The sequence below is a fragment of the Salvia hispanica genome, chromosome 2 (genome assembly GCF_029641045.1).
Source record: "Salvia hispanica isolate PSC_SH4W2 chromosome 2, Shi_PSC_v1, whole genome shotgun sequence".
NCBI lineage: Eukaryota > Viridiplantae > Streptophyta > Magnoliopsida > Lamiales > Lamiaceae > Salvia > Salvia hispanica.
This window is the reverse complement of record NC_142693.1, coordinates 34,356,503-34,371,238: the sequence shown is the minus strand read 5'-3', so window position 1 is coordinate 34,371,238 and position 14,736 is coordinate 34,356,503. Positions and strand designations below refer to the sequence as shown.

The following is a 14,736-nucleotide window of genomic DNA, read 5'->3' as shown; positions in this document are numbered from 1 at the left end:
TTTTCCCATTCCCTCACTTTCTCTCTCTATAAATACACACACACAATGCGTGCCTCCGCCGCGCGTGTATACCCAAACACACCCCTGCATCCGTACCATAAATGGCGAGCCCTACTACCATACCCTAGCTAGATCTCATATCGAGACATACACAGAGAGATGGGGAGGGGGAAAGTGGAGCTCAAGAGAATCGAGAACAAGGTGAACCAGCAGGTCACCTTTTCCAAGAGGCGATCGGGTCTACTGAAGAAAGCTCACGAGATTTCCGTGCTCTGCGACGCCGATGTCGGATTGATGATCTTCTCCTCCAAAGGAAAGCTTTCTGAATACGCTACTGATTCCTGGTAACCTATTCCTTCACTTTCTCTCTCCTCCTCCTCTCTCTTCTGGTTCGCATGATTACGTGATGAAGGTGGAGGTTGACTCAACGGATTTTTCTCTCCTTTTACACTTTTTTGGATTAAATTAATCCGACTGGCTTTTTTTCCCCAAAACTTTTGTTGTGCGAAAACTGATTTCATTCCAAATTCGGTGAATTTTTGTTTCACCATTTTTGAAAGTAAATCAAATAGCTATAAATAGCTAATGAAAAAATTGTCGCTACGGATATACGACCGATTCTTCAGATTTTTGTGGCTTTTTACCACATAACTTTATTGGATCTGAAACTCATACTGTTTCTCTTCATATTCATCCCCTTTCCCCACTTTTATGGATATATTATTCAGGAAATATAAATATCTCTCCTGTTTATGTACTTTATAGGAAAATAACTCAAAATATCTTCAATTTTAGCAAATCGAACTTCAGTTTCACCATTTAACTCAAACTTGAACTGAAGTTATATTTCCTCATTATTTATTTAAAAATCAGTTACATACAATACTTTAAAGTTTAAACCAATAATATCATAATGAAATTTGATTATTAGTAGTATATTTATGTATTTAATATTATTATTTACTGAAAATATATACACAGCTTTAATAATGAAAATATACACTTAAACATATCATAACAAAATTAAAATTTACTATGGCTGCTTCATATTTTTAAAAGTAAATGATTTTCTTATGTAAGGACTAAGGACAATGATTATCATTCACTTATTTTTCAAGAAAATGTACATGTACATTTGACTCTATTGTTTGCTTTCAGTACTAGTATAATTTTGTCCTCATATTTAGTGAAATACAATGATTTATATATGATCGAGTCAATGAATTAAATCCATTATCCAAACCAGTTAATTAATTTAGTGGCCCAAATTTGGGCTAATTAATCAAGCCTATTGGTCATATAATGACGCACAAGCCCAGGTGAGGCCAAGCCCATTTTAATCCACATAAATATATCATAACCCTTAAACTACACACAAATTCAGGGCCATTCACTTGACTTCATCTTCCCCATTATATTTAACATGAGAATTGAAAATGACACATAAATACGAATTACAAATGCATAAATACAATAAATTACATGTACAAGAAATTTAAGAATGAGTTGCCATAATGAGATTTGAACCTATGTACTTATTGTGAATTTTTTGTACATGATTTTTTTATATCAAACAGAACTTGTCTTGACATTTTTAATTTCTGTATAAATATTTTGTTTCCATATCTTCTATTCCTTGCCACAATCATGCAAACTCATATTTTCAGAAAATATAGCTGATAGTTTTATAAACGAGTGAGTATAAACTTGATTTCACCTTTTAATTTTATTTTTTTTACTAAACATATTGTTTGAAGTATTTGTTTTGATGTTTGTCTTAAATACGTTGGTCGAATTTGCAGCATGGAAAGAATCCTCGACCGTTATAAAAGATGTTCGTCTGCTGATGAGCGGAAGCCACCTGATCTTCAATCTCCTGTACGTATTATCAATAGTAGACTAGTAATAGTACATATTATTATTACAGCTTTATTGTAAAAAAAATCCAATATTTATCTGACTTTATCACTCTTACAGGATTTCTGAAACATTATAAATTCATGAACACCTTATATTGTTATGATTATTATTATAATCTTCAATTGCAATTACAATATTCCTCAGTTTTTAGATTGATAAATCTATTTCATTTTATCAGTAAATCTAAAACGACGTTGTAATAACAATCATAAACAAAGAAACAAGTTAGATGGTGGAGTTGTAATGCTTGAAAAGTTGTATCAAAACCTAAAAACCATGGCCAAAATTTGATATTTTCTGTGAATTTATTAGCAAAAATCATGAACTCAATATTACGAACTATTGCGGGAAGACTTGTGTCTATGTTATGATCAATTTTTGTTCATGAAAGTTTATAATTTTACAGTACTAAAGTCAAACAGTGTTCTTCAATTCCCAAGTACTAACATTATTAAGTCTCATATTTGACATATACTGAATATTAGTAATCCATATGTCAAGTAATAGCCAATAGGGGTATTAATTAGACGCAAATATGAGATTATTTGGATCTAGTATCTTTTGATAAAGTACATAAAATATTAAACTATACACATTTAGCTTAATATGAGAAAAATTTGAACTGAATATCCTTTAAATATGAAACTTTGTGTGGTAAATGATAAGAATAAATATTAAAAAAGGTTACTAGCCCTAAAATCACAAACTTTGACCTAATTTGGTATTTCTCATGAACCTAAGATTTAGTTACAAAAATCATGAACTTAGGTCTTGAAGTAAATTTCCATTGAAGAAAACTCTAAATTCGTGAGAAATTCACTACAAAGCCTAAGTTCATGATTTTGCAACCAAATTTCAAGTTTGTGAGAAATATCAAATTTCGGTCAAAGATTGTGGTTATAAGGACCAATACTATGTAGTATATATTTATAAAGATGGTATTAACCTTGTATTTCAGTGTTATAGCAAATATGGATATAAACTCTATTGAGTTTTGACTAAGACGAGTAATATTGAGCAGGGAAGCTGGAATGTAGAACTTGGTAAGCTTAAGACTAGAGTGGAGGTCTTGCAAAAGAATAACAGGTATATATATATGATAATCAAGTTAGTGTTTGTTCTTATTTTGCAGTATCTCTCACTATAGATAATTACCACATGCCAATAAATTTTAGAAAGCTACCAAATTTTGGCTATAGAAATCCACAAAAATGATTAGTACGGTATTATTTGAATGTACTGAAAAATGAAAATTTTCCATAAACAAACAAATACTTCTATGTCTCTTATCATGTGGTGAATCTGGTAATCATTCATAAATGTGATAGGAGATATTGCACAATGATGTAATAGATGACTCAGTCTGCTTTTGATTTGTCTTCAAGTCTTCAACACAAGAATTTAATGACATTTAGTGTAAGTAGGAATTTATCAGGAGACAACTTGGAATGTCTGAGTATGAAGGAGTTGCAGAACTTTGAGCATCAACTTGATGCTTCTTTGAAAAAACTTAGGTCTCAAAAGGTAATTAAGCTCTTGTAATCTATGGCCACTCGAATTTCTAATGAACGTAAATATTTTTTTTAAGTATTTGATATTGGGAATTTCTTTCTGGCAGAACCATCTCATGAATGAGTCCATTTCAATGATGCATAAGAAGGTGAGGGCTTAATCAATAATCTTAAGAATATTCTATGCTTTGTGTCTAAAATAATAGATATAGCTTCTTCATATGTAGTACTGTAGCATTTTTATTCATGATATGTATGCTCATTATTGACATTTCCATATTTGATCATTGATAGTTTAGTGAACTACATATTCTGTTGGTTATCTGAACTTTTATGGGCATAGAAACTAAAGCATTAGAAAACTAAACATGGAAAATACATGAAAAATGTGTGTGTGGAGAGAGAGATAATACTGTGTATTCATGAATGTAATTCCCCAAAGTCCAAGAGTAACTTAGAAGTTTATAAGAATTGTGTAGAAATGTGTGCACTACTTGGACTTCTGTATGTACAAAAGTTTGATTGAAGTTAATAGAAATTGCAAATATAAATGAAAAGGATTTGCTATTGTTATACTCTTTGGTGTTGGTGTTGGTGTTGGAGATTTTGAAATTAAAATACCACTACTTTACTTTGATATATGGTGTTTGTGTTGGTGTTGGAGAATGCGTATCATTTGCAATTAATCTAATGGGCAAATTGATGGAAAAATTATGAAGTTTAGTTGAATTTTGGTCAATCTCGTAACTTTAAAAAAATAGTCCATTATTACAATATATCATAATTTTGACATTTTTCTCAATCGTCCCATTTATCTGTGTTTGGAGGAAATTGTGTATGATGTAGATTGATAATTCTTTTGCAAGTTTGTATATCACTCACAAAGTCCTTGATTTTAGTATAAAAATTATAGAATAATATAAGATTAGTCTTAGAGTAAAGTATTTTGGTTTCTAAATAATTTTCCTCCAAATCTAATTAATGGGACAATTGAGACAAATGTCAAAATTATGATATAGTAATTGGCTATTTTGTAGGGTTGCAAGTTAAACAAACTTCATACTATTAGTTTCTGTGGCAACATACCCTAATATAAAGACCTTATGTTACTATGTATCCATATAAATTCAATATGAAAATTGAGACTCAAGAGCTGCATATATATCAATTTCGATGACTGCTCACATCCACACAAAATTGTGTCAGGACAAGGCATTGCAGGAGCAAAACAACTTGCTTTCAGCAAAGGTAATTTATGCCAAACTTTCTAGGAGTACATCCTAATGCAATAATATTGTTGAAAATTAGACATTCTTTGTTTCTCAGCTGAAAACTTAAAAATTATATTGATGCATTTGATGTATTGATGGTGTAAGCAGATGAAGGAGAAGGAGAAGGAGAAGGAGAAGGAGAAGGCGAAAGAATCAACTCCACCATTTGAAGCCCAAAATCACTACAGGATTACGCTGTGTCTTGACTCTTTAAACACAAGGTTAATTAATTAATTCCTTGTATTTTATTTCTTCATTTTCTTACTATTAGTATATGTTTAACTATAATGTGTGTGTGTGTGTATGCAGTGAATCGTATGAGAACGAGGGCGACGTTGGTCAAAGTGAACCTTGTCACCACATCCACATGCAAGGGCAAAACGGACAGATCTAACTATATATATACGATGACGGATCTAGATGGGGTCGGGAGCCCATGAGGCCGGAAATCTCCAATAACTTCAGCTTTTGGAGCTTCCGCTGACTCTAGGGTATGACATCTCTATCCAACTATTTGGGGCTGGGGTTCATTTCTGTATCGAACCCCACAAGTTTTGTTTCATAGATCCATCATTATATAACATATATCGACCATGTATAATATTGACTTGGCTGTATATAACTATTATATATGTATATATTGTGTAGTTAGATATTACTAAAAAGAACATTTGTATTTTGGAGAGGAGAGAGAAGTGAACATAGTTTTGCTGCATGAATAAGTTAGTATCATGTGATGAATATTGCTCATATATGGTAATATATGTGTTTTTGGAAACTAATGTGTGTACCTTATTAAGGAATGATAATGGATCAGTTCTCTCTTTAACCATGTATATGGACTGCTACAATATAGATGTCTTGTTATTTACTGTACATTTTTGTATGTGTTGGTGCTATTTATAAAGAGTATCGTGACTATTGTCTGTATTGATATAGAAGAAATTTAAAATTGCAACATAGGATGGTGTTTTTTTAGTTTTACATTCATCAACTACTGTTTGAACTTTGAAGAATGGAGAGAGAAGTAATAGCAGATTTTGGTTTTACATATTAAATGGAAAGTGGTTTCGGCAATATTTCCTGACAAAAGATGTAATATTTCGTCAATATCTTTTTGCTAAATTTATACTTTTTATCCCTAATAACTGTAGGGAATATAAAAAATCTGTAAAAATTTACTATTGTAATTGAGAAAGAATAAGCAAAGTTACATATAACAGTTTGTCATTTTTTGTAGTTACTTAAAAAACCATTTTTGCAAAGGAAATGGGATGAGAGACTATAATTTGGGACAATAATTTTTTTTATAATTAGTAACGGAGGGAGTACTTGCTAATATAATATTACCGTTTATCACGCAACTTATTGGGAGAAAAGATTAAAAATGTTGACTTTTCTACAGATTAAAATACATATAGTAAGTGACTATTAAATTTTTAAAATAAGTGCTTATAATTTTATTTTCCACTTTACTTCTTCACCTTACTCATTCACTTTGTCTTCTCTCTCATATATCAAACAATTTTTTTCACTAACTTCATCTTTTATCTATTCCAATGCCACATATTATGAACTTCTAATGTCACGTCATTTTAGCTCAACCAAAGTTTGTGTGGGATATTTTAGAATACATGGAAATTCATGTATTTTGAACACTAATTTTATATATTATCAAAAAGTTTAATTCTACTAATAGTTGATAGATTGACAGCCACTTAATTCTTTTAATATATTAAATCCAATTTCCATTCTAGTTTATATTCACATAATTGTTGTGTATTGACTTCGACACACGCGCCATTCCTGATTTATCCGTATATGTGTATACAAATTACAATACGTCTTTGCAATGTAACAATACATTTTGCAATTTACTCTTGAACCATATCTTATCTTTATTTACTAATTACTACTCATACGTCCGCCATTAGGAATTCCCGTCTATATTTTAATCCGCCAGCAATTAGAAGTCTTAATTAACTTTTATTATAAATAGTAAATTAAATCTCATATTCCACTAATTTATGCTACTCATTTTATAAATGGATATCATATTTCACTGTCTTTTTCAATCCTCTTTCTTTTATATTTTTTAAAACCCATATCGAATTCAAATGAGACTCTTAGTGCCGGACGGATGGAGTAATATTTTTGGACGCATGCTTCTTGTGTCATATTCACTACATTAAATGATTAAATTATGGCTAAGACGACTATATGTGAGAACATGACATAGGGGACATATATAAAACCAGTCGTTTGAAGTCCTATAACATGTTGTCTTGTAATGATCAATTACCAATTAAGGAGTCGTCAATCATGGCATAGAAATTTCATAATACTTGCTAGTTGTCTTCATTCTTGGTCTTCTAGAAGAATATATATCTTTCAATAACTCAGTTGGCATCCAATGAAAATGGATAGCTAGGGATATATAATAGAGATAAAATTATTAATGATAACTTGTTTTACTTGATTAATGATAGGTTTTTTTATATAATACTACTAATAGATTAACATTACTTCCTTCAATAAAGGCATCAAAATAAGAAAATGATGGTCGGGTGATTTTATATGGGGCAATTAGTGTCCATTAGTTGGAGACTAGTAGCGTAACAAGACCATCTAAAATTAAAATATAGTCGAATTTGACTCGAGTAAATTAAAAATATAATTGGGACTATAATTATACTGAGTTTTGTAATCTTTTTACACATTCTATCAGTTCACGGTTGTGCGTAGGTTTGAAATACATAGAATTCAATTCAGAAGGGGCAAAAATATTTATGTAAAGAAATTTTAAGAATTTATAATGGGGCATTTATAAAGGAAATTGAAAAAATTGAAAAATTATAAAACAAAATGATAAAAAAAAAAAAAAAGTATGTTGAGGAGGGGCAAATGCCCCTTATCCCCTTCATGCAGCTACGCCCCTGAATACATGGTATGAATTTGGCCAACTCATGCCAGCATACCAAACCTAGTTGCACGCATATTCTATATGAATTAGCCTAATTCAAATATTTGTAACGATAACATTTGATTAAAATCTAAAAAATGGGAGATTGTGCAGCTCGTCGAGGAGTGGCCGTGAGTACCATAGAAGCGGTGTTCCGGCTTCGGCTCTGTTGGCCCAACCCCATAGCTTAGAGCAAATTGAAGTAGAAGTCCGCCGACAGTGCTAATCTCTCTATGTGTATGTTTTTCAACACTAATTATTTCCACAACCACCAGCCTATGAAAAAAAGGACAAAGAAACAAAACTAATCAACACATCACCATTCTAATTTTAATGTACAATTTCTCCACAAACTATCTAGCTTAGTAGTGTATATAATATATAAAGCAAGGGCATTTTCAAACACACACACATTCGATTCTTACTCACCTCCAAAACAAGACGAGGATGTCGGGCTCGTGTATGAGCCGTGCTGCAGCTCTCGTTGGCATCCACGTCCGCATGCCTTTTCAACACTACGACCAAGATGCTAATCTCACAAGAGCCGAAGAGGAATCCGACCACCTCCTATCCCACGAGATCCTCGACTTGAGTATTAACAAGTACATGCCAGAGTCCGAATCCAGCAACAGAGTCATGGTTGTGGTTGATTCTAGCCACGAAACGCAAGGTGCTCTCGAGTGGCTGCTTTCACACACGGCTCAAAACCGTGGTATGATCATTCTCTTACATGTTGCCAATGCCACCAAAGGTACTTAATTCCCCTGCACAATCAACAATTGTCACACTTTCTAACTATCATAACAAATATTATACCATTTTCAGATAGGGAAATGGATCAAAGGGTGTATCATCTACTTCAAGCCACAAAAAATATGTGCCAACTAAGAAGACCCGAGGTGCACGTTGATATCATTATTCGACAAGGAAAGGAGAAGGGAGCGGTAATTGTTGAAGCAGCGGAACAATTGAGGGTCTCGTTGCTCATTTTGGGACGACGAAACGAGCCATTTTGGCACCTGTGGATTTGGATGAGAAAGGCAACTCAGAGCAATGTTGTAGATTATTGCTTCCAAAATGCTAATTGCATGACAGTTGCTGTGAGGAAAAGCAAGAAATGTGGTGGATATCTAATTACCACAAAGCATCACAAGAACTTTTGGCTTCTTGCTTAAGTTCTTAACAAATTTCTTCATCTCATCAAACCTCTGAGACCTATTGGATAATAAATTATCCAAATTCAGAGAAGTTGAAACTTGTATAATGATCACAAAATGAAGTATGAAATTGTCAAAAGTCTCAACAAGGCTAAGGAGACAATCAATAACCATCATCATACATTGCCTCGAACATTTTTGTACATAGAACTATTTTTGAGCCAATCCTATCGAATTGCGAGCCATTTAGTAAGTGTTATTCTAGTTGGGATTTTTTTGGGGACTTATAAATTTGCAACTCAAACTATATTGCATTGCCGGCTACCCGAGTCAACCTATGGATTTCGATTGAATTCATTCTCTACACACTCTCTATATCCTATGCACTATACTCGATCTACATATAGAGTGATGCAAGATTAAAACATAACTAGGCGTTATCAAAGCATAACCGCCCTTATTGGCTTCAATTATAATATTTTTGAATCGTCTAATTCCAATTATAATAATTTTGAATCGTAAGATGCAGATGCTCATAATCTTTAACACCATTATTTTCAAATTATTAATTAAGTTAATTTAATAAAGGAAAGCACTTTTTCTTTTGGTACAAATAATAAAACGTTATTAGGAGAGAGAGATGTACTTTAGTTTAACCTTGCCATGTGATTTCACATTTAATTTTTGCCGACATTTCATTAAAACTTTCCAACATTTACAAAATATGATTGTTTAAAGTTCTCATATTTCAACTTGCAATTACAGAATATATTTATAATATCCATTTTAACATCATTTTCAGTTTTATGCAGTATTATTACCATCTTCTTCAAATATCAAGAAATACAACACGAAAAAATGATGAAATCCAAAGGTGAAGACTTTGTGGGAATTTCTACACTCTCTGCGAATCCCTCCATCTAATCTTCATTTGATTTACCCAAAATCGATCCCTTTTTTTGGTTGATGAACAAAACTAGAAATGCCAACTCACCTTGTTTGCACACTCACTCACCCTCAGTAAACAAAGCTGGCATTCATGTGTGAGTGAAAAACAATTTTCTCTAATTGGGACCCAAATATATACAGAATCACCGAGACCCACGAATTGAAATTGCAGAGTACTGCATTTGGGAGGGGCCGCTCGTGTTTTGTTTTGCGTGGAGTCGTTGATTTTGAGGGAAATTGATTGGTGGGATCTTGATTTAGCTGCTTCTTTGATCCGGGCTGATCGATGGGCGGCGAGGGATTGTGAATTGGGCATTGAATTGGGGCGAAAGATGCGCCGTCGGGCGACCGACTTTCGGCGCCCGGTTAGGAGGAGGTTTTCGTGCTGGATCTGGGTGCTGCTTGTCTTGTTCTTGATTGCAGGTTTTGGATTGTTTGTTGTTCAGCATAATCACCGAGATGTGGATCGTGTGGAACAACCTGTTTTGGTAAGTAGTATTTCCTATCAATATTGGTTGTGATTGGTTTTATGTCTTGTCTTTTTATTAGAGTGAATGCTTGGGATTAGATTTAAGGGTTTTTTGATGTTCCACAACTCCAAGGATTAGATGAGTAATGCTTGCTTATGAACCTGTCTGTATCGGGTTTGGCCTCTTATTAATCTAATGAAACTATATCTAGCTGTGATTTAACACAATATTTGATTGTTTGTCTCACCTATATAAGTATAGTGAGTGAATGGGATGGGATCAGTGGATGAATATATGGAATTCGGACAAGCTGATGGAATGATTAACACAATACTTTTTCCTGTTTTGATATGAGCTGGTTGAGTTTGTGCGTTCGAGTGTCTGCAAAAAAAAAATTGCCTTTAGATTCAGGTTTCACAATGTGTATACTTATATTTATTTCCCTCTATACCAACAAATTTTGTGCATTAGTATACTTCATTATACTATTACTCTACATCGAAACCAGTACTTTTGTATTAAGAACTATCAGTACCTCATGGCTCTATGTGGTACTAGTATTTTAGGTCTGTGCTCCAACCTATGCAGTGAGGTAAGCTAGACAGATCTTTTGGCAAACCTCTGCCTGATTTATGACCTTTACCTGGCTGGGCCGCAACTGAGTGTTTCTCTGGAAAATAGAAAACTGAACACTGTTCAGATAATACCACTAAACATTGTTTATTGAAATGAGTGATCTTTGGCGGAAGGTGAAGTCATTTAGTAATACAAGATTACCGTCTCTCTTTTTTGAGCTTCTAGCTTCTAGATCAGAGAGTAATATTCAATTGGTTTGTGAGTTGTGCTATTACCTTCGGACGTCCTTCAATATTCTTCGAGTTTCTACTTTAGGGCTTTGGAATTAGATATGAAATAGGTAGGGCACCATTCTGTTTTAAGTCGATGTCAAATTGAAAATTGTTCTAGTAGTGAAAATCTTTTGTATAATGCAACCATGTAAGGTCATTCAAATTTATATCTTATTTATGTTTACATTTTGGAAAATCATGTGTCATACTGCTGAGCTGATAGTCCTATAATTAATTTTCCTTGGTATGTTCTATGAGAAAACTAGTCAATGCTAGATGGGTACTACTGTTAATCGGGGGGCGTTCATCATGTGGTGTCTGCTGCTCAATAGAATTTTATCTGCATTACGCAAATTCTGTGATGTTCATAAATTGAAGTTGCAATTAAAGTTTGTTGATATGCTAATGCTGCTTTGGAGGCAGCAAAGCTATGGTCTTTTCAGTTCCAACTGTCCGTATATATTAAGTGAAGTTTCAACAATAGATTACTAAGCAAATAAGGGTGGAATTTTTGGATTGACTCAACCATACAGCTCAATGTATAGCGCCTGAATTTCCTTTATCGTTATCAGAATTGAAAAGGCAATTTTGTGGACTTTGATGATACAGTTCTGTCTTAAAGCAGTTTTTCACTAATCTTGCTGTGAGAGAATGCCCTGACTTTTTATAAGAATATTTATAGCAAGAATGCTTCTATAATTTCCCTCTCAAAAAAAAAAGAGTGCCTCTATACTTATTCTCCTCTAGCTTTGACATCAACATGGGATTTGTTTAATGTTCAGCTATATTGCCTCTAGATCAACTCTCATGATGATAAGTACATTGGCACCTCTATGGTGAATAGGCACGATATATCCATGCTAGGTCTTCTAAATAAAGTAGAATATTATGAAGATTAAAGTTATTGATAAAGAGAACGTGGGACTTTCATAAGGATGACAAATCCAAGAGAACTTGTGTGTGTGTGTGTTTTTCCTCTGCATCCTGAGAGTAATAATTGCATAGGTTTCTAATTTCCAAATGATCCTCGTGCATGTATCTCATCAGTTTACTCTTTCACACTTCTTGTATTTTTTTGGTTCATTAAGTTGTTGCTGCCTTTGCCAGGAGATAAACCCACGAATTGACAGGGCTGTTCATGAGAACAGAAATTTTACTGAAGAAATATTGAGTGCGAGATCATATGCCAGACAATTAGCCGAGCAAATGACCCTTGCCAAAGCTTATGTTATTATTGCAAAGGAACATAATAATCTCCACCTTGCGTGGGAACTCAGTACAAAAATACGAAATTGCCAATTGTTGCTCTCCAAGGCTGCAAAGAGAGAGGACCCCATAACTCCAGAAGAAGCTGAACCGATTATTAAAAGTTTGTCGTCCCTTATTTTCAAGGCACAAGATGCCCACTATGATGTTGCAACCACAATAATGACAATGAAATCCCACATTCAAGCACTTGAAGAGCGTGCTAATGCAGCTACTGTTCAGAGCACTGTATTTGGAGAATTGGCGGCCGAATCAATACCCAAGAACCTTCAGTGCATCGATATCAAACTCACATCCAACTGGCTTCAGGACAAGTCGATAGAGGAGCTTGCAAATGAGAGGAGGAACTCTCCCCGGCTAGTGGACAATAACCTTTACCATTTCTGTATATTCTCCGATAACCTTTTGGCTGTTTCAGTTGTTGTCAATTCCACCATTTCAAATGCTGAACACCCGAAGCAGCTTGTATTCCATATCGTCACGAATGGGGTAAAGTACGGGGCAATGCAGGCTTGGTTCCTTGGTAATGATTTTAAAGGTGCTGCCATAGAAGTCCAAGCTATTGAAGACTTCACTTGGCTGAATGCATCGTACTCACCTGTTGTAAAACAACTACTTGATGCAGACCAGCGGAAATACTTCTTTGAGAGTTTGCCAGACGTCAGCGCTGAACACAAGTTCCGTAACCCAAAGTACCTCTCTCTGTTGAACCATCTCCGTTTCTACATCCCAGAGATTTATCCTCAGCTGGAGAAGGTAGTCTTTCTCGACGATGATGTTGTCGTTCAGAAAGATCTGACACCTCTCTTCTCACTGGACTTGCACGGGAATGTGAACGGTGCTGTCGAGACATGCCTGGAAGCCTTCCACCGATACTACAGATATCTCAATTTCTCGAATCCACTCATCAGCGCCAAATTCGATCCTCAGGCCTGTGGATGGGCGTTTGGCATGAACGTTTTCGACTTGGTTGGTTGGAGAAAAGAGAATGTGACAGCAAAATACCATTACTGGCAGGAGAGGAACATCGATAGGTCACTTTGGAAGCTTGGCACTCTCCCTCCGGGGCTGCTGGCTTTATATGGATTGACCGAGCCACTTGACCGGAGATGGCACGTGTTGGGGCTGGGCTACGACATGAATATCGATAACCGGTTAATAGAGACTGCAGCCGTCGTTCACTTTAACGGGAACATGAAGCCCTGGCTGAAGCTGAGTATAGGCAGGTATAAGACTCTGTGGGAACAGTATTTGAATCAGAGCCACCAATATCTGCAGGAGTGTGTCACAAGTTGATAATCATCAAGCTTTGAGTATTGCAGGTATTTAATTTAATTACTTTGAAATGTTGAGAAAATCGATTGCTTTAGTGTAGCCCCACCGAAATAGAAAATTTTGACATTTATGAGGAAACTTTTTTCTTCTTACTCATTTGAAGCTACTATATATGGAACATTTTGTCACCATACAATAGAAAGGAAACTGGTAACATTAGTAGTCAGATTTTCACTTTTGGTAGTCCAGCTTCTGCAAATTGTACTATCATGGTTTACAACCTTTAAGCTTATATGAAGTTCTTGATTTCCTATGTTGTGATATAATCATATACTCACTGTCCACAAATATATTTTCTATTTACCTTTTACTATACTCTCTCCTTCCCATTCAAAGTGGAGTATTTCTTTTCCGACACAGAATTTTATGTTGTGTTTGTTAAGTGCGGAGAGATAATAAAGTAGAGTGTATTAGCAGTAGTTATTAATTATATATTGCGCATTGCTTCATGTTACCTAGTCGACGTCGTTTCTTAAAATGTTAAAACCAATTCTGTGAGATTATAGCGGAACATTCTCCCCATATTCGTTCAATTTAGATTGCAAATCGTTTCTATCCAATAAATCCACCTCTAAAATTATGTTTTGAATTTACCACTACACATTATGTTCAATACTTTAACGAGTAAATGTCAAATGTGATCTCAAATATATGTTCGTTTTACGAATTTGATCCTGAACATTATCTTTTTTATTGTTGAGTCCCTCACAAATGAATTCGGACCGGAATCAGTCTAACAAAATTAACGGCGCCATTAACAAATAACGGTGATTGCCTTGTAATCCGAATTTGACCAAATTAAATTACTAATTGTAATCAGTTACACTTAATTAAAATCCTTAATTTCTATTAGCAAAAGGTGGAAGCAACATACGGAAAATATATTAAAACAAATACAAAAAATAACTTTTTCAAAATCAAACACACAACACTTGGGCAATATCGAACAAACAACACTTAAAGTCACATAGAAACAAAAGGAATTTGAAGCATCGCTCATCGTTCTTCTTCTCAAGCAAACTTCGCAGAAAACCTACCCTATTATTCG

General features: G+C 34.2%; 3 protein-coding genes across 4 annotated transcripts; all 3 read left to right on the top strand.

Annotated features, from left to right (window-relative positions):
• Nucleotides 1-5,573, top strand: LOC125205320 (agamous-like MADS-box protein AGL8 homolog). 2 transcript variants are annotated; one of them, XM_048104184.2, is made up of 8 exons: nucleotides 1-344; nucleotides 1,803-1,878; nucleotides 2,942-3,006; nucleotides 3,336-3,444; nucleotides 3,539-3,580; nucleotides 4,638-4,679; nucleotides 4,811-4,923; nucleotides 5,012-5,573. In XM_048104184.2, exons 1-8 carry the CDS (start codon nucleotides 160-162, stop codon nucleotides 5,094-5,096), a joined length of 717 nt encoding a protein of 238 aa, XP_047960141.1. In that variant the 5' UTR covers nucleotides 1-159; the 3' UTR covers nucleotides 5,097-5,573. The 2 variants fall into 2 exon arrangements, with proteins under 2 accessions (XP_047960141.1, XP_047960149.1); XM_048104192.2 differs by having other exon boundaries at nucleotides 6-344; nucleotides 3,345-3,444.
• Nucleotides 5,574-8,094: 2,521 nt separating this feature from the next.
• Nucleotides 8,095-9,125, top strand: LOC125205334 (uncharacterized). The gene is made up of 2 exons (XM_048104204.2): nucleotides 8,095-8,415; nucleotides 8,490-9,125. The coding sequence occupies exons 1-2, from the start codon at nucleotides 8,112-8,114 to the stop codon at nucleotides 8,837-8,839; spliced, it is 654 nt and encodes a 217-aa protein (XP_047960161.1). The 5' UTR covers nucleotides 8,095-8,111; the 3' UTR covers nucleotides 8,840-9,125.
• Nucleotides 9,126-9,629: 504 nt separating this feature from the next.
• Nucleotides 9,630-13,954, top strand: LOC125198107 (hexosyltransferase GAUT11-like). The gene is made up of 3 exons (XM_048096551.2): nucleotides 9,630-9,864; nucleotides 9,942-10,257; nucleotides 12,195-13,954. Exons 1-3 carry the CDS (start codon nucleotides 9,788-9,790, stop codon nucleotides 13,647-13,649), a joined length of 1,848 nt encoding a protein of 615 aa, XP_047952508.1. The 5' UTR covers nucleotides 9,630-9,787; the 3' UTR covers nucleotides 13,650-13,954.
• The last annotated feature ends 782 nt before the right edge of the window (nucleotides 13,955-14,736 follow it).